Here is a 20832-nt window from a genome sequence, read left to right as displayed (position 1 = left end):
ATAAAAAAAAAATGGCAATTTTTACAACAAAAAAAAATCACAATTTTTTTCATCTATATTACTGTTGTTTTATCTTTTTTTATTCTTGTTAATTTCAGTTAATTTGGGAAAAAGAAGCCCTGGGGTGGTCTACACCCCTAGGTGACAAGTAAGGGTTCAAACTTGAAACTCCGAACACGCTAGTCGTCAAGGATCGAAAGTAACGCGGTAATGAAATTCAAAAATCCTGGGGATATCAGTCACCTTTGATTCAATCAAGATTAAGGATTGGCTATACATTCAAAGTATATAATGATCGCGTAACTGAATCTGTATTCCAAGTTTTACAAATCGAACCAACACTGGCTATCACGGCCATAATCGACTTATCAAATGTGGGAAAAGGTTGTCTCAAAAATAGGGGAAAAAAACGGAAAAAAAAGAGAAAAAAAAAGCTGAGGGTCAGAATCAGTCGACTTACCCGCCATTCGTACGTTGGCCACGGAGCTGACGACGACTTGTCGAGTGAGTCGATGCATCGTCCGGCATCTGTAGCGAAGAAATTGATCGCTGAATTCGAGGCCGTGAACCAAGAGTTCACCGGTCGGTAGTAAGTGGAATTTCCCATCTACGCGAGGCAGAAAAAATTTCACATTATTATACAAGCACAGGAATCTAGCGCTCAAGAATAACTTTGAGCCGACTTCATCGACGCTGCAACAGCGCGTACAGCAAACTTTCCAGTATCTCGTTGCTGCACGTTCGAAAGAAGATGAAAAATAGAGGAAATAAAGCTTAACTGAGTTCGCTTCCGGAATCAAAGACGCTCAGGGTGTACAACATGAGCAAAAAACTGAACAAGAAAAAAAAAAAAGAATTATGAAACGAGGGTTGAAAAGTTGGGACTCAAAATTAATTGAATTGAATTAGATAATTGAGATGATGTCAAAGTTTTACGAAGTACAAATCGTTTGAAAGTCACGAATTTCAGCGAAAACAGCATGGATTACTGATCAATCTTTTTTTTTTCAGTTTGTTTTGTAGAAAATTTTTATAATTGACTGATATACGATGTTGGGAAATCGATTTTTCCAGAGTTGTAACTCGATATACAACTAGGTATAATTATTTCGGCTCAACTTTCTAAATTACTTTATTTTGTCTTTCATGATAAGGAAAGATCCTTTCATTCCAACTTCAGTTTCGCTTTTCAAAACTCGATTTTATCATGTTTCTGTTTCAATGATTTTGCTACTAAAAGACCTCGTATTTCCTAACTTCAAGAGCTACGATTTTTACCGGATTTGGATCACGACGCAGGTTATAAATTCATGCAAAAAACGAACTGCCAGGGTAAATTTTGTATACCAATTTTTTTCGTTTCGGTTTTGTTTGCATCTTTTCTCCAAAGGGACAAAATTGGATCAAGGTAAAAAACCGTAACCTTTGTTAGGTTAGGTTAGATAAGGTAAATTTTTCGGACGACCAGTTTTCACGATCATTGGCTAACGGATTTTTTTCGCTTCTGTTTTGTTTGCATCTTTTCTCCGAAGGGACAAAATTGGATAAAGGTAAAGAGGTAAAAGCTTTGTTAGACAACGTCCGTTAATCCGGAGGCAGGCTGTGGGTGTCCAGAAAGGAAGAGGCGAGGGGAGATTTTAAACCAAACTGGGTTAACGATCAGTCGAGTTCTGCATACATATATATACGTAAAAAGCACGTCAACGGATGTCCGAAAAGCCCGGTGCCCGGTGTCGAGGGGCGTCAAGTTTTTTTTTTTTTTTTTTCTCCCGGTTAATATACGTGCCCCGAGAGCTTGCAAGCAGCAGCACAATCCGACCCGAATACGGAAGCCCGGTTAACAAGTATGACAATAGCTGGGAGAATTCTTGAATTCCGGCTCTGAATATTTAGCAGATAAGTCGAGGACGACTTTCCGTCTTTCTTTTCATTTTCTTTATTTTCTTCTTTCCTTTCCTCCTTTATTCTCACTTTGGGGGAATACACTCACGTGCATTATACCTATAGCCTGCAGGAAAGGAGGAACAGGCAGGATATCCGGCAGGGATAAAAAGAAAGCGAGGAAAAAGGCGCGGGCCCCGCAAGGATCTCTCCGATTCTTCAACGTAGCGAGTTTTCGACCTACACCCTCCGCAAGGTCCTTCTAGGTTCTATCCTTCCCCCCCACCCCCCCCCCCTTTGCCAGTATCGTCGTGTAATTACGTTTCGGCTGTTAATACGATCTCGTGTTCAATTCACTCGTGTTCTCAGGCAGCGAGGTGATTATAATTATTACTTTTCACTAGCCTCATGGTGCTGAGAATAACCTTTTTTTTATACAAAAAATCTATCAACTAAACATAGATCAAACTTCAGTCTAGTTGAAAAATTAACTACAGTACAAGTTTAGTTGAAAGTGAAATATCAACGATTATATTTGATTAGGTAAAATAATCTCTCCGCTACGGTAAAGTAAGAAATAAAATCCTGTAAATATTGATTTTCACATTACCCTACTTTATCCACTGAGAGAAGAAACGGCTTTTATTTTATTTAGTCCCGTGTTCGTCTTTGTTGAAAATATTGAATCGGAAAGCTGCAGGATTCGTAGCGAGAACTCGTATTATATAAATATATAGGCAACGAGCCGCATTGAGAAAAGGAATAGCGGAGATTTGCTTTAACGATTCTAACGTCAATATTTTCCTTGGAAAAATATCTCTCACGTTTTCAAATCCCTCTCGTTATACGCGGCTATTCATAAAAATTCATATAATATATCAGGAGTGTTCCGGAAGTTTGTTTCAATGCAGCGCGTAGTTGGAAATTTTTTTTTCTGCCTCTTCTTTTTTTTTTTTAACCCCTGCCATTTCCATTTTCCTACAACTTTTCAACGCTTTTCACGAGGAACGAAAAATATCTCGAGTGGGAAAGAATATTGTTGTACTCTGCCTGCACTGTACTACAATTCGGCAGCACGAAGGAATTAAAAATTAAATGAAACGATTCTTACCCTTCATATAATTTTTACTCTCCTCCCCATCGTGTATTGAAAATCATTAACAAATATTATACAGCCTTTCTATCAAGATAAAACAAAAGTAATCTGGCTGTAGTTTTAAATAATGTTTACTGGTTTAAATAAGTTGACTAGATGCAATCGTAAAGCTGAATGTTTAAAACCCGCATTCCTGTTTTTATATATATATATACATATTTCTTTTCACCGCGTAATTCTTCACCGTGAACAAATGACATTATTTGTATGAAATTCCCCGTACCAAGTATCGTCGTTAAAGTGTTGGTAATAATTGTACCTTGAGTTGAGCAAAAGCAGTTTGAAAATTGCGGTAGAAATCTGATGACTATTATCGTCATTGTTTCGTAAAACGTGTCGAAAATTGTCGGTACGATTAGGAATAGCTGTTATACTCACCTCCTTGGAGCGAAGGGTAGATATAGAAGGAGGGTTCCTGGAGCCAGGAGACAACGCGAACCAAGTCCTTAACAAAGCTCGGGATAACGCAGCGTAGAACAGCTGTACATCCTCTGGAAGCACCGCCCATTACTTCGACGTCTACCTTGTAGGCCTGGGCGACGACTGGCGAGAGACGGAGAGAGAAAAAGAAAAAGATATTAGTTTACAGTTTCCAAGAAATCCTCGGATTAATTAGCGACAGATTTACAGCCCGAGGAATAACCAAAAAAGCTGTGTCTCTCTTCCCGTTACCAATTAATCGGCTCAACGATTCACCGACTGATAATTTGATACATCAATTTCTTATCTCGTAATTGCTTCCGAGAATATGAGTTCTCGAAGCAAGCAGACAGAGGACAAGATGTTTGCGCAGAAGCTCTGTCCAAAAGCACACCGAACGTCTTCGACACTCCGGTCACCCACCGATAAAGACCGTTTGAAAAATTCATCCGTGAAAAGGGAGGAAGGTAAATTGAAAAACACGTTTACGATATCCTAACGAAACAAAGTTATAGTTCGGTCCAGTTCAGCGGATCCTGGCTGATTGAATCATGATCCAACCATTTCCGGGTCCGTCCTCTTCCTCCGAGTCGGAACGTCATCGTTGCGAAGTCCTTCGATCTAGAATGGAAGTATGTCGTCGTGTGTCGTTTTTTATTCTCCGTCTTTTTTCTTCTTCGTCTTCGTTCGTCTCACAGGTACGACGAGAAGCACCTACCCACGTGTATGTATCTCATAATGGTTTATGGGTACAGTGAAAGAGGAAGCGAGGCGAAGGGAAAGAGACAATGGGAGGTAGTGACGCTTCGGCAGATCCCTCAGGGGTAACACGGTGTGACGTGATGCCGCAGTAACGGGGCCAGACCAACGCCTGACACTCTGGGATCCTACCAGGAATCCGATACCACGACATCTCTCAAGTGAACATCCAGGGCTCGAAATGCTACTGTGTTTCCTCCTGTTCAGAACTGGGTTTCGTACCATTGGTGGGCGGTTGTTTGTGTCTGTACCTTGCACCATCCTCAGCCCTCCAAGTCCCCAGTACAAACGGAGCCCGAAGCGCTAAAGGGATCCTTGTAGGGTGCATACGTACCGTGTACAAGTTCTGGTCCTGGATTAGCGTCACATCCACGGATCTTCAACGTCTCTGTTTCGCCACGGATTTACACGTGGGTATAAATGATTCTCATGGTGTATTGATAAGGGATGATGTTTTGTGCTCGAGCTTTTGGGGATTGGTTCACCTGAAGTCGATACGTTTGATGCTTTTCATATTTTATGCACCTATTTGTCAAATTATTGGATTTGTAAGTGACGGAGATCTTTGTAAAATACAAAAATATGATATCCGTGAATGGGAAAGATGAGCTTCGACATTGATTTAGAATGGTTGAAAATGTAGGAGTTCATATGTTTCTTACATTTTTCGATCTTTCGTAGATCTTTTTCCGCAGAAATCGGTGAACAGCGGTTAAATTTTTTCTGGAATCACCTCACGTGTGACGTATGATTTTTTGAGTCGAGGCACCAATCAGAGGATCAATGTATAGGAATTTACAAATTCGTGCAAAGAATCGGACTAAACGGCTTACTTACGGCGTTAGCGTTGTAAAAATGTGAGAAAAAGGAAGCTCCCATACCGAGAAAGGAAGGACGAGGGCAAAAGTACGAAACGTCGGAGTCGTTAATCCGAGGTACCGTGTGCTGTTTTTCGCTTCCATTTTTACGACGTTTCATTGACTGCCAGCTCTTAATGTTCCTACATATTTTTATGGCTTTAGGAAATTGAGTTTCGACCGAGGCCAATCCTCTGTCCCACCGGTAAAAATAATTATTGCATTCTTGGATGCTAGCCAGGGGCGTTTATATCCTCGAGCAATCTTTTCGCGCTGCAGGAAAAATGGTCTAATAAGAATGTATCAAACGGGCTAAAAGCTCGGCAGTCATAAATTTCGTCTCTAGCCGTATATACTATGAAATTTTGTTTGTTTTAACCATTTCCATTTGACGTCTAGGTAATTAATCGATGCGAGCACTCGGTTTTCTATTCCAGAGAATTTTCAATGTACCGTTGACCGAGATGCGGTTGAAAATTTCTGCGCAATTGTTTTCACGGATCAATTATTACCCCTCTGGAATCTGCGGACCGCCAAGATCAGAGAATTAAAGAACAAAAATGTACCCTGAAAGAACCGCGGGGGATGAAGTATATAAAGTTATAATCGTAACTAGACTCCCTTCTTAATCTAGTTTATATACGAAAGCGGCATTTGGTTCAGGGAATCTCGAGCGTGCTCACAGGCGGTCCGGATTTGCATTCAGATTGCGTTTTAAAAAAGGTAATTAACCCGCTCCCCGTTACGCCGCTTCCCGCTGCTGGTGTTGGGTCAGCGTAGAGACTCGCTGGTTTTCTAATCGCTTTGTCACAGCCTGAAAATATTCATTCCAATGGCTGCCAAAGTGGATGGTCAGCAAAATCTATCGTTGCACTGAAAACTTCCCTTGGCTATTTCATAGGATTTACCAAACGAAAAGTATCCTTCAAGCTTGGTAGCTGACCAGTGATAATTGAAATATATTTTCGAAAGTATTTCAACTTGATCCTTTTGATTCTGGTCACGTGAGGTTGACTTCTATTTGGATCCCTCGATCTTGAGGAGGTTACAGATGGCCAAAAATCGAGAATCTTTGATAATTATTTTACTACGAAATAGTCACGCGTTGAGTACTTATCGAATTGTTATGTATTCGTAAGATACAAAGATTTTTTTGAAAATACAGAAACAACAAATATTCGAAATGTAAACAAAAGCTCACATGTCGAACGTTGATGACCCTGTTCAAATCATTTCAACATTCTGAAGAATTGGGTAGATTTGTACGATTACACTCTACAATGGCTCATTTTGTTAAGAGAACTATTTTTCTTCATAGCCCCTAAAACAGATTTTCTCATTTTTCAACAGCAAACTTAATACTTCCATTTGCAGATCGTGATCAACAACGATGCAATGTTGTAAAATTAATTACTTAAGGTCACCAAGATGATGAAAAAAAAGTTTTTGCAGTGAGTTTGTAGAAAATGGTCTTCTGAGCAAAATTAGCCATCGTAGATAAAAATCGCTCAAATCTACGAGATTTTCAATAATTTTCCAGCATTTGCTTATGATTCCGGTATCTTTCGTTTTTTCGTATATACCAAAAATCTTCGTAGCTCACGGTTATGATAATATGATAAATGATCAACGTCTGACAATTTTAATAACCTGCAGCCTTCTCAAGGGGATAAAATGCGTTACAGACATTGCTCGCTATGATTTTCGAAAAGAATAATACAGCTGCTCGAGTATTTCGAAGCTGTGGTATTTCCGCGGGGAAAAAATCTCTCCCTGAAATCTGTCGCTATTAAAATGGCGAGGATCAAAGCAGGACTCACCGGCTCTGACTTGAACGTCTCGGGTCAAGACTCTGCCAACGGTGTTGCTGGCGACACACCTATAGGCGGTGCTGTGTACATCCTGCCTGTAGGCCGCGGCCGGAAACGGAAGTAGAACGAGGGTGCCATTCCTGAGTACCCTGCGGACACCGGGAACGTCACTGGCGGGAAGTCCGTCGGCTGTAACCCAATCGATGTTTGGTAGCGGACTTCCGGACGCTGCGCAGTCGAGCCAGGCACCACTTGAGTTTGAGAATTCAATTCTTGACTGGGGCTCGATGAGGAAACTCGGTCCTCGAAGATGAGCGTCAAAGCCACCGACCAAAGTCGCCGCCGCCGCCGCCCCTGCTGTATTCGGAAATAATAACCCAACGTTAGTCGAAGTCTTTCCAAGGGTGTGAAGGGAATTTTTTAGATACATACATGTCGATAGGGTGCACAGGGATCAGCTTTTACTTTAAAGTATCAAGCTTCAAGTTAGAGTTATAGATGTACCAAGTTTGACGTTTCCATGAAAATAAGGAGCAGGCAAGCGTAGTGACTGACATTTTTCTTTAATCGCACAATCTTGGGCGTGAAAACATCACTGATTGCGAATTATTCCACTTGGCTTCTGGCATCAGCTTTATATCTTTAGATTCGTGTGCATGATACAAATGACGATTCGCGATTTAAGGGGATGACGTAACGCGAGCCGAGAAGTTGAAAAATCTCGGTTATCTTAATTGGTGCGAAAAGTTTGAGCAGCTTTTTCATCCCTTGAAAGCTTGTCTGGGTTTGGATCGGGTGGCTGGGGGGTGGTTTAGCCAGCCTTAGAGAACGTCAGGCTTTAAGGCTGATTGTGATAAATTATACTCGTTCTATGCCTTTTGGCAACGTTTTCAAACTTCAAAGCGTTGAGCCGAGCTTTAGCATTGTTTATAGAGAATTCAACGCCGACTGAATGATTTTTTTTTTTTTGTAAAGGAAAGAGAAGTTTTCGGTTTGAACCAAAAGGATTAGAACAAAAGCAACTTTTTTTCTTTCATCTTTTTCCAAGAGTTTTATACAGCGAAAAATTATGGCAACTCATTTCTTTCAATAAAATATTGTCAAGTTCTTTATTTTTATCTGAGTTACAAATAAACTTGAATGGGTTTCATAAATCTGCAAAATTTCGTTGTTCGAAAAATAATTTCAAAGTTAGACCGACAGGTGTTTTCCATAACGGAAACACCGTGGGTTCGAAAAAAAAATGCACACATTCGTCCATCTTTTTTTGTTCGCAAAAATTTATTTCCAGTTGCGATATGTACCTATCCGAATCTCCACTGTCATTAATTAGAACTCGGCGTGCTTTTTTCGTAGGTTATTAATCGTACGTCATTTACATTCATACCTGGACCGTATATTTTTCAACCCCGAAAAAAGATGAGAAAGCGAGAGAGAAGGAGAGAGCGAGGTAGGCAGAGATTTATGGTGTCGCTATACCCCCGGTATTTTGTTTTAGGCTTGTTTCGCCCCCGTCCCCCTGCACCCCTGTCAAACTCTCGCGCTCTCTTCCTCTCCGCAAACGCCGTTACGTAATAACGAGGAAAACAAGCGGTTTTGGGCTGGCCATGAGCCAGCTCTCGAGCTTCCCGTTCTCGCACTGCAGGTTCCAAGTTTATACCGAGAAAAAAAAAAGGAATAATATCCAATTCGAATTTGGAACTAGAAATTTAGATTTTTGATTAACGATTTAAAATCACTCAGATACCATGTTACATGAAATTATGACGATTTTTTATTTTTTATATTTTGAACCACTGCAATGGATCCACCATTACAAATTTTGGAAGTATGACCTTGGATTCGTGATCAGCGAACCAAAAAACTTTGTCGTACCAATTTTCATTCGAATCCATTCATTCATTCTCAAGATATTAGGTTTGTGGAATTTTGTTATTTAAATAATTGAAAAAGTAATGAACCGATGAAAGCCAAATGGTATCGTCGGACAAAAAAATTGACCAGACGCATGTATAAATACACACACAGACACAGTTGTCAATCCGAAAATGGTCGGAGATGATTTTCCAGATCTCGAAACGTCGAAGTCTATTGTAAATTAAACTTTTCATTTTCGGGATGATCACGATAACTTCCTTTTTATCTTGAAAAACAGAGAAACCGGAAGTTAAAAATCGACTTCGTGAAAAGAGTGATTTTTTGCAGCACTGAAACCGTCGCAGATTCCATGTTTAGTATGTTGTACTTGTAACTCGTTGAAGCTGAAGTGGTGTGGCTTGTAATAGATTGTGCCACACAGCGACGGTAAGTTCCTGTCGGATAAGGATACTTTTCACCAACAATTTCACGAGTCATTAAAGGAGGTGAGTGGTATTGTCCTAAAACCCTTCGGGAACAACCTGCGACCAAATCGAGATGAGGGTCCGAGGATGTGTACGTCTACTGTACAATACATGGGTAAATTTCCCTGCGTCAAAATGATTAAGTACGTATACTTAAAACGGAAATCCACTGATTCATTCGCGAGGAGGAAGTTGTTGGAAGGCAGATCATTGTCACCGTGTGAGGTAAATGAAACTTATCCTGGCGAATCACCTTGAGTCGACAAGAAACATCTGTTGGCTGAATGTTTCTCCCAATACCATTTTTCAACCAGGATACTCAAACGATCGTAATTCGGTCGTGTCCGGGACAATCGAAATCCCATTTGAAAACCGGATACGCAGTTCGACAATTCATCGAGAAAAAGGTCGTGCCCCAGATTCTAGTTTACAGGGTCTGGGTCTCGTAAAACAGCGGTCTCCAGTAATCGGTCCCGTTCTACGGTGTATTCAAATCACATTATTCTTCGGCAAGGGTGTAGGGTTGGTCTCTCCCCCGCAAAACGAGGGGGAGAAACCTCGCAATCAGATAAGATCCCATCGGCTGAGGGAGCCGCGAACGAGAAAGTGAAAAGCTCGATTCTCGAATTAGGCGAGAGACGGGGATGAAAATTCGTGGAGTCAAAAGCTTCTGTCTCTTGTCAAGCTCGTGTAGAAATATCAAATGGCGGTGCCTATCTTGTATCGAAGTGCCTGCGTCGCACAGGGAGTGAATTTTGCAAAATTGACAGGTATCCGTATCTTTCCCGGAAAGTGTTCCTTCACTTGTATTCTAAAATATTGTACTCGCAATTTTTCCCGACATTTTTTGCAGAACACTGTAACACCTTAACTCCACGCACCGTGCGTTGGGATTAGGACAGCATCGCGGGGTGATCGAAACGGAGCGGCAGCTCTAATTGGGGCTCGTTTTGTCACGGGTGTCTGGCATTGTTCGTCGGTTCTTTTTTTCCCGTTCCCTCTCTCCGCGTTTCCCTTTTTTCTTTCTACACCGCTGCGCTCTCTTCTCTACTCGCCAAGAAGAACGTTAGTCGGCGTATAATCAGTCCGGAGGCTATGATTGATCAAACTTCCAACCCAACGCGAAGTCCTTCTCGTTTGTGTCTTTCATCCATCATCCATCCTTCCGTTTCTTCCCGCCCTGTCTGCCGGCTCCGAAACCCTCTTCGATTCCTTGTCCAAGCTACTTATGTCTACCCTGATAGACATCGTGCTCGTTTTGTTCAGAGCTCCGACGTTGGAACTCGCGGTTGACAATGGCGCGAGTTCAACAGGATGAACCGAAAAACGAATAAACGAACTCCGAGTGGTGCTGTTTTTTTCTTTTTTTTTTATTTATTTCCTCTTCATCGCAATTCAATCATTGCGTTAGCAATACCAACGTCCGACAGGGATGGAAAAATTTCGATGGACGGATGGCTTGAATAGCTGCCTGGAGTTTTTCGTTCTCGCACCGTCATTTTCTTTGCTCTCTGGCAATCCTTTATCAATTATGTATTTCCATTGAACCTCAGGATGCCCCAAGCCCCGAAACTACAAGGTCCTGGATAGGACCTCTTATCCTAAACCACCTCGCGCCTTGTTCGCTCTACCTTCACGGTCCGCTACCTGTTTTTTTTTTTTTTTTTCAGCCGAAGGCAGTATCCGAAACACATTTCGATGTAAATGAGGCTACTTCGAGTTATTCTTCAATTCTAGAGGATAAAGTTCTCAGCAACGTTGCCACCGGGTGTTGTTTGCATGATTTTATACGACCACCGAATTGATTCTCGTCGAGGTAAGAATTTATTCTTGTCTCGCGAGGCGTTACCTCATTTTTCTTAATTTTACGCCCGAATAATTCTTCTTTTCAAAATTCATTTTAATGCTTCATATAAAGTATTTGCGCAGATAAGATCGAATAAGAGAAAAAAAATCAATAGCTATTAAAGATCCTTCCGCCTCCAATTTATGCTCAAAATGAACGCAAGCGTCGAACTGTTCTTTATCGAGCGCATTGAAGCGAGGCAATAGATTGCAATTATCATTTCGGTCGAGTAAGCCTGGTAATCGGGAAGGCTTACGCCGGCTGGCAAATTATTATTAATTGCATTACCAGGGCTTACCTACGCGAACGGTTCTGCGGCACAGCCGATTGGTTACATAATTCAGGTACGCTAAGCTCCGGCCAAAATGCAAATAGAGGCTGCTTTCTATCAGAATGCAGAGGTATGCGGCTATTTTATGCACTTTCATAGTCTTTCCATTTTCCAATTATAATCCATCTCAACTGGCGAAAAATCTCCCACTAATTTTTGTCAAATGGTTATCATTAAAGGTTGACATTTTCTTTTCGCTCGAAGTATAAATTTAGCCTGATGTACGTAACTATACGTTATATTAGATCATTTTTCTCTTTGGAACAATCTCTCTCTGTCTCTCTCTCTCTTCTACCTCTGCTCCTAGAATTTTCCCCTTAGCTGACGGAATGAATACATTATTCATAAATGCCATCCCGTCTTGAGACCCACAGCTCAGATTCCTGCTCTCCACATACACCAGAGGATTTTTTCAATTCTGATTTTATCCAACATCCCATCGCCGTTCAATGATCCGAGCTTCGTCGTACCTGTTTCAACCTAGGCATCAATTTTTTTTAACCAATGCAAAATAAAATCGTTTCAAATTTCGCTGAAAAAAAAAGTTAATTGTTTATCAATTTTTCAACTCCAAATTAGTTTGGATACTTTCTTCTTTGCAGTTCAGGAACACGCTTTTGAGTTCATTATCAACCATAATTTATCACTAGTCTGAACGAAGATGAGGTACTCTTCAGCGTTGTTGACAGATTTGACCATGCTTCAACCTACCTACGATATAATTTCGTAAACTGATCAGTCTATGAACATCTTAAACAAGTTGTAACCGAAACGGTGGATCGTTGCCTCGACGTACATCCAGCACCAGCGCTCGGTTTGACTTGGATTCCAAGGACGACAAAGTATGACCAAGTTAAAGTCTGGGAAGTGAATCGCTCGCGCGAGGTCAGTGAGCCAGAGTGACCCTGTCGCGCTAAATGTATAGTATAATTCGGCATTCTGGAGGCATAACTTTGAATGGAAACTCCGCAAACTCAATGGCAGAAGGTGGGTGGGTGCAGGATAGGGACAGGGTCGTAGCGTATACATGGTGAGCTGGATTTGGTTGGATAGTAAGATTGAATTTGCGAACTTGGAGTTGAGGACGATGAGAACGGGACTGGGGATGGTGTGTAGTTGGGTAGTAGATGGGCGGGTATAACGGTGGCAGTTCGTGCCAACGAGACAGTGTTTGCCGATCGAATCAAGATGGCAATTACTTGATCCTGAGAGAAAATGTCAGGTGGTATATAGTCGGTGGATGTAGTACGCGTCCCAGCTGCTCGGCATCAATCGTGGATCGACGTAACGACGAATACACTTTGCCTGGTCGCCGACGCGTACCAGTCGAGTTTACACAGAGAGTTTACTTTCAATTAATTACACTCTCTTTCTTCGTTGCGAAACCGAGACTGGAAGATGGCACGTGAATATCGAACTTGCATTAATAATCTACTCGTTTCCTTTCTATCCATCCACCTGGACGTAACATTTATAGGTATACCGAAGCTTCATCTAACTCTCTGTAATGTAAATCTGTGATAATCGGATGAAGGGAACTATTTTTAGGTACATCTCGACTTTATCGGCTCCAAACTGCCCTTGACGTCATACTGTTCCGAAGGGACAGTTAGCGCACCGTAATGAGGAAGACCATGGGTGATGATCGTTGTTAAAATCCGTTAACTAGTCTCGAGCGAATCCATTTGGTGCGTACAAATCCGGCCTAGGCTATTTACCAGGTCGTTACTATGCAAGTATTAACATGTCTTTCGAACAAAGTGGGTCCTTTGATGCGATGGGCCGCGAAGCAAGGGACGCTAGTCAGACGACTCGAGCTCTCGCAAATGAGGGAAAGGCCGAAATACTCGGGAAGGCGGAAAGAGCTATCGTATGCAGGTTGGCACAAGACGTGCTCAAGACGTAAACGAGTGTAAGATGCATGCCTCAGCAGTGTCGCAGAGCCGTCGCCCCGTGGGTCGATACCCTTTGTTACCCTCACCTGTGTGTCGGTGAGGACCGGCGATTATCTACTTCAGGAAACAATGCCCCCCACAGTACCGTCTGCAGCAGTACCCTGCTAATTCGTGACTAATCACCCGCTTCAAATCTTCACCTGTACTCCGAATTATCTCTATTTTCGACTACAAGTTTCGACCACTTCAATTTGACGATAACGCGAAGCGTGTCCGCTTGTATGGCGTTCGCATGATCGCTGTCTTCGTAGACTTGCGTTTGATTTTTATCTCCTTTTTCTTATTTCAAAAAGATGTTTAACACAAATTCACATCGTTTGCTTCACGTGTGAAAAACTAGTGGCATGAAAAAATGCACCACTCGCATAACTTGCGAATAACGTGACGCAAACTGGTAGAAGAAAAATCGACAATCTTTGTAACAAGTCAGCAGACTTAACACTGGAGGTTGCGAAACACGTGCACTGATCTATAAATCTGTACCTGCATCCTGCCTCGAAATTCAAACTGAATTCTGTGGTGGTGATTTGTCCCAGACGGATCGGCCCACCGACAGACCCCGTGGTTGTTTGTCAAACGCATACATTATACGTGCTTGCACAGCTCAGTTTTGCTTTTTATGATAACAAAAAAGATCCACCTGCTCCACGTGTCTGGTTGTTCGAGAGGATGATGGATTTATTGCCAATGTTTGTCTACTACCTAAGAAATTTGTTGAAAGTAAATTCACCGTATTGTTGTAATTTGTAAACAATAGTCGATGGATACAGAGTTCTTTTAATGGTCCAACTTTAATTTTTCAGTGGATGACTGGAGTTCACAGACAGACAGATTTCATCCGTGCAAGATCAGTAGGAAAAGTTTGCCTGGGCTGCTTTGTCATTTTTCTGTCCACATTGATACGTATATAGTCGTCCGGTTGGTAATAGGTAGAAGCTAAGCGTAGTTTTCTCATTTTCCTCAAAAGTCTGGGAGTAGCTTTCAACTGATTCCAAGTTCGGAGCGTTTTGCTGCCCCTGAGGAACAAAGCCGGTACCGCTGGTTGGTAGAGTTGCAAATACAGCCCCGGAGGTTGGCGTTTTTATTTCAAAACTTGGCTGGCTTTTAGAATGTTTTAAAATGTCGAGCCGACGTTGAGAACAGGGTCGACGCTGAGGGGAGTCGAGGGCGGCTGGTGCCCGGAGGTCGTGGCTCTGGAGTACTCGGTGTCACGGAGATGAGAGAATGGCTAACCGAGAGGACGGGGAACCGTCCAGGAAATGAAGACGACAAGGACACCCTCTAAAATGCTTCCAGGTTCCTCTTATCTTTTCTCCCTCCCGCCGCTACTTCTCGAGAAATTGAAAGCGCTTACGCTTTTTATAATATGGAGATTACCGAGACAGGTATATATATATACGCCCTCTGCGAGAGTTTGTCTTCGTCAACATTGTCATCCGTTGTATGGCTGCAGCTTAAGAAAAAAAAAACATCAAAACGTTGAACATAGACATTTTACAAACATCAGCAAATGGCCCAAAAATCCATCCATAATCTTGTTTATATACAGACAACGTAGGGAAGCAGTTTCAACAAAACTATTAAAATACCTGCTGCTACTCAGCCTCAGGTCAGCCGCCAGAAAAATGAAACAAAAATACCACTGGCGGATTCCGTTTTCTTTCCGAGGTGTCAAGGAACTTTTTCTTGATATTGGACCAAGTCAATCACTGTCCAACCAACAACTAATCGTTTATTAACTTGTTCGTGGGATTAGCAGCACGGCCGTAACATTTGGTGGCATGTGTGGGATGTGAGCAGATGCTATTAGCAGCGACCCTTCAAACGAGACGATACCATCGCGGACGAACCCCGTCCACATTTTACTGAAAACGCGAGACATGGCACTCGAGGGGTCTGGTGTGAATGGGGCTCGATTGCGATCAGCTCTGTAACTCAGTTATAACGCCATCTCCTCTAGGAGTCGTATAGTATAGCACAGTCAACGGGGTGTAGCAGACGTCGGAGCCGTCGGTGTGGGTGCGAGAAGCGAACTTTCTCACATCTGCAAAGTCATGGCTCACTGAGATGGGCGGAAAACGATCAGACGATGGAGAAACTGATAACTACCTTTCAATCGTGGTTAGAACAATTATATGAACTCCGTTACTCAAGTCTCTAACGCGCTCACGTCGACGCGATGAACGGCTCACAACGAAGTTGAATTCTGCGCACTTTCGATTGTTTGGAAATTTCCTTTAAGACTCTACTGTACTACGTACAGGATACTACGTACTATTTCGAAAACTTGTTTTAGTTTTCAATTTCACATTATTTGCACTTTTTAATGCTGAAATCGACGATGACGATGGTGTGAAGATACCACGCGGTAACATCGAATGTTGGCCGAGCTCCGAGCTTTTGGATATTTTTCAGAATAGACATATCGTCTCGATTTCAGAGCGAATGATAGTGAACTTTCGGAAATACACAGTTCAACTTCTCATATGTGATAATTACCAGAAGCGTATAAACAACGCGCATCCAATCCTTGCTACGAATTCTACCAGAGACGGTGATTCAGAGGACCAGCTGACATGTTTTCGCATAACACGTGTGGACGGAGATTCCATGGGTCAAGAGATCGTCACCTTCAACGACTATTCATCACCCCGTCGCCAACCCTCAATTCCCGTTTGATCCCCGCTCTGCATCGTTGGCTTAGGCGCGGAGAGGCCAGAGCGCAATCCATCCGTCCACTATATATAGCCATATATAGTACATATACGACATTGTATATACGCCGAATGACACCCGTGACCCAGGCTTGGCATCCATATTTTGTGAATGGAACCGTCTGGGGTAGTGGGTATGGGACAGAGTACGCATATTTGCGTCCGGCAACAATGACCGCAATCAATGCAGCCGCACTTTGCTCTTCAGGCCTCTCGTTCGTCGCGTCGCGTCACGTCGCTTGTCCTGTCCTGTCCTCTTCAATCCTCCACCGGACTCTCGGACTGACCAGTACACGCCACTACCCTATTGGCCCCAATTGCCTTTTGTCAGCTGTCCCATTGTGCGCGTGTACGCCGTGCCTATACGCGTGTGACAAAGGCTATACGACCACCGTAGGCATCGGTGAGTCAAGTGAACGACAATCTTTTTCCCGTCATGTTTTTCGTTTCATTTTCTACGCACGTGTTCCCTACTTTCTAAGACGGGACTGCCGAAATTCGTAAGCTTCCTGCGTTTTGTCGAATCTTTTACGAGGGGAAGAAGTCTTCAGGTGTCAATGAAAATGCCGAGTATATGTGTGTTTCAATTCACCAACGCCTACCAAGTGGAACAAATTTCGTCGCGCGTCCAATGGGGTATATCGTTGGTAAAAAAATTTATCGGTGACCTTGTCCTAAATTTTGTATCCTGTGAAATGGTTCTGTCCCTACCTGGGGCATAAAGTGAGGTTCGTACATATACCTATATAACTACGTATATATACTATATAACCACGTCGACGAAAGTATTTGGCTTTTCAGCTTCACACGAGTTCAGGGCGAGGGGTACTCCTGCGGGAATAATAGGGGGACATGAAGGGACTTTCGTGGATGTCATAAATTTATCAACTAATGAAATAAAAAGAAGAAGAGAAAAGAAGAAGAAGAAGGTAGAAAAAAGAATAAAGGGGAAAATAGAGAGGAAAAACTACGAAGGTTCGATCCGTGGTGATGCTGAACAAAGGAAAAGCTTGTTAACCCAAAAGATGAAAGATAGAGCCTGAATATTTTAATTTCTGTTTTAAAACTGGAAAATGGTAAGCAAGTTTGTTAATTATTACATGTTAAAAAAAAATCATGTGCTATTGAATTTTTCAGGACTTGACGGGAAATCACGAAGAGGTTGCGGAAGAAATTTCACGGCAGCTGTGAGAAAGCGATACCGTAACAGGACTGCGACGGTTATCCTCAAATCAGCGTATTCCTTATACCAGTTGATAAATTGCTCGTCAGGTTGTCAGAGAGTTTTAGAAGGCTATGACCTCTGTGGCCTATGGGGTCTCGGATATGAAAGCTTTGTTTTACGAAGCAAGGGGATGCTGAGCTTGTCGTAAAATGTTTACTAGCAACAAGGGAGGGTGACGGTCGCTTGTGATCTTCGAACCCAGGCAGCTCAACGACCCGTTGTCATTGGGAGCAGGGCAAGCCATGTAGATTGACACGTGCAGACGACGAACAAAAGCAAGATGAATATATGAAGAAATCCTCATTCTTGTTAGTCATCATTGCCAACATGGAACACCAAGGATTATTGCAAATAAAGCTTCGACGATCTAGACGATAAGTTCACATCTCCCATGAGGAAAAAATTTGCAGATTTCGGTACGAACTGCTCGGAATGATGACAATGGAGAAAACTAAAAGTAAGAATGAGAGTTCATGGATGTACATTATATAATATGGATACGTTCGGAGGAGCCAGCTCTTCAGCAATTTAGTTACCAGATCGCCTTACTCGTAATTTTGCCACGGATCTTGTAGCTCATTAGTGTCAGTGCTGGTGTAGAGTTTAGGGCTTATGGTTATACGGAAAGCTGATGTGTACGGTATGCCACTGCTATATATACCTGGGAGTATTAGGCAACGGGATGTCTGGGAACGAGGAGCAGAGGACATCGATGATTTCCCAAGAGGACGCGTCTCCGTCTACGTCTTCGTCTCAGCATCAGCCTCCGCTACCTCCATCACCGCCCTCGTTCCGTCTCCCTTCAACCTCTCTTGTTGCTCCTCTACTACCTCATCCCTCTTTCCTCGTCCCTTTCTGATGAAGCTCAGCCTCTGTACTCGTGCACATGATTCTCCGCTCGCTTCACAACGATCCTCTCTTTACTATGGCAACGACTCCGTTAACGTTCTCGTTAGATCATCCTAGAACTACGCTCCCCTCTTAGGATCATTTTACAATATGTGTGAACGCACCAAGTACACTTGACTCTCTTCCCAATTAACGATGATCGTTATGCTTGGAAATGGATATAAAGGACGGATTTCAGTTTATTTTGAGAAATAAAGGAAATTAGGATCCTTGTATATACACTAGTCTGTCAAGTCCATACTGACACTTTTCGACATGTCTGGAGATTTGTCCTCCAGAAATGAATTTGCCTCCAAGTCCGTAAATGGTTGATTGGATCAATCAACGACACGTCATCATTCGTTGGTAGGATTATGATTGGTGCCCGAATATTGCATGTAATTTACCAAAATACTGTCCTATATGTAGACTTGAAACAGTTCTTAAAAAGATTAACGAATGAAATCCATTCGACTTAGCATTTGACAGACGATGATTTTGAATTTCTGAAGATGAAAATGCAGTTCGGTGAAAAATGGTAGGTATTGCAAAGTAACGACATGAGCCAGCTAGTATGCTATCAAATTCCTTTTACTAAGGTATTCCATTAAAATCCACCCTGTCTGGACTCGGATCCTGGTGGGAGTGAACAGGGCGTAAAGGAAGGGTGCGGACAGAGGTAGGAAGATGAAGGGAAGATGTATAAAAGGAGCTCCGCTGCAGGAAGAGAGGAAAGGAAGAAGCCCCGAACCGTTGACAGGCGGCAAATATTGACTCTTCGAAAGAACACACCACCTGCAACACAACGAACGTCGACGACCCTCACTGAGCTGGGACGGTAAAACCGGGGGAAAAACAATTGAGTTATTTATCGGGCTTCGCATGTTTTCATTCGCTAAGCAACGACTCGATTTCCTCTCTCTCCGAGGCGCGAGGAGTAACGGAAAGGAAACGGAAGCCTCCTCGCTTCCTAATTGGCAGTTACTTTTCCCTGATGTAATCGAATCAAACATCGACCGCCTTACGGCTTCTTAGTGCCATCATCATTTCTCTTACGCGTACTTTTTTCATCCAATTCACTCGCGCCTTGAACACAGGCGCATTAGTTCCGGTAATATAAATTGTCTCCAATTACGCCCGACGCACCTCTCAATAATTAGAAACAGTCACTCCCGCCAAATGAAACAGACTTTTATTTTTTCCTCTCCCATCAATAAGGCGCGATCGACTTATGCGCGCGTCGATGCCTTCGTCCTGCAGAGACGCGGCACTTGCTCAATAATTAAGACGCGTCTGCAGGGCTCGATTTAATTTTCATTACTTCCCTTTCAGTCACTCTCTCCCTTTCACTTCGCTGTTAAGATACAGTCTCATTTCCCCCAGAACCGTGACTGGAATCTTCAATTCATTTTGTACCTACAGTGCCATACCCCTCCAGACTTCCAAATAAACGTACAACCGAACTCCAGCAGAACTCACACCAGGAATCGATTCAAACCAGGCTTATTCGTGCAGACTTTGTTGCGCTATTTAAACAACAGTCAGCTCTAGTCACGTCCCAAAACCCTTCCCCCGTTACCGTATTTTCTATCTTATCGTCAGCCGGCAGCCACCGTCATTCAGACGTCCGAAAAACCGCCTCCTCAACTTGGAACCAGTAATTGTACAACTTTCACTGCCATTTATCCTTTGAATTGATTTCACCAACTGTCATTAAGCTTTGGCCATGTTTATTCGCTCGTGTTAAGATACTTTAGGGCATGTGTTGAGTCTTCGAAGATCATGAAGTCAGTCCCACACTTGCAATCTCCAAATTAGTTATACATCCGATACTTCTAATGCATCAGTCAACATGCGATGATGCGTACGGAATCGAGTGGAAGTAGGAATATCGTACACGTCAAACTTGGGTTCTCGCATTGGAGCTATAGTCATATAGTTTCAAGCCGAGGGATAATTACACTGTACTTTATAGTATCCCAGTTTAGCGAACACGAACAAAGTTACAGGATCCGTCTGAGAAAGGTTTCCCTGGGTTGATTCCGCGTTTTGTGTAAGTTTAAGCGTGTGTACGTTCAGGAAGGTAGCGAAGGAGAGCAGGATCAGCAATATCTGGAACTCGTAGATAAGGATGGACTAGCGGAGCCTACGAACCTGACACCATGACACTCGCGCGTCCTCGGACAGTCACCCTTGCAAAATTCCTAACATCCCGCTACCAGCAACGAGCCAACAAGACTACGCTCAGTTACGACAGCCTTCAACCTCAGCCGTAAAACTGTAAAGGCTTATTCCACCCGACTTGACATCACAGTCCTCGTACACATTTTGCCTGACACACATGCATAGACGGGGTTTATTGTTTCATGTCCGTGAGAAATTTATCACGGTGAGACAAGGAGAATGTATGGGACATAATTCTGTGAAAGAGTGATGTGAAAATGCTGTCGTTGGATACTGGAACTTATGGTCACTATTGGTTCATTCTCGAATGAGTGATAGGTGAACCTCGGTGAGCTTACACAGAATTTGAGTTTGACGTAAACTGCGAAAACGAGTTGCAATCTCACGTCGATAGTAAAACGATGCAAAAAACGGAAGCTTCACTTCTTGTTGGTTGTTCGAGCGACTTCTTGAAGGCGATGGA

General features: G+C 42.7%; 1 protein-coding gene across 11 annotated transcripts in view; it reads right to left on the bottom strand.

The window, feature by feature from the left end:
* Dscam2 (Down syndrome cell adhesion molecule 2) overlaps positions 1-20832 on the bottom strand; it is a 118130-nt gene that overhangs the window by 55324 nt on the left and 41974 nt on the right. For all 11 annotated transcript variants that reach the window (XR_006881417.2, XR_006881418.2, XR_006881420.2 and 8 more), the window contains exons 2-4: positions 6894-7241; positions 3416-3580; positions 461-607 (exon numbers count right to left, since the gene is read on the bottom strand). Coding sequence is in view for 8 of the 11 variants with exons in the window: in XM_046610018.2 (XP_046465974.1) it covers positions 461-607; positions 3416-3580; positions 6894-7241 (660 nt within the window). In the remaining 3 variants the exon portion in view is untranslated. The remainder of the gene's footprint in view (positions 1-460; positions 608-3415; positions 3581-6893; positions 7242-20832) is intronic.

The sequence above is a fragment of the Neodiprion pinetum genome, chromosome 2, assembly GCF_021155775.2.
Source record: "Neodiprion pinetum isolate iyNeoPine1 chromosome 2, iyNeoPine1.2, whole genome shotgun sequence".
NCBI lineage: Eukaryota > Metazoa > Arthropoda > Insecta > Hymenoptera > Diprionidae > Neodiprion > Neodiprion pinetum.
Note: the sequence above shows the minus strand (reverse complement) of the source record. Positions and strands in the feature narration are given on the sequence as shown.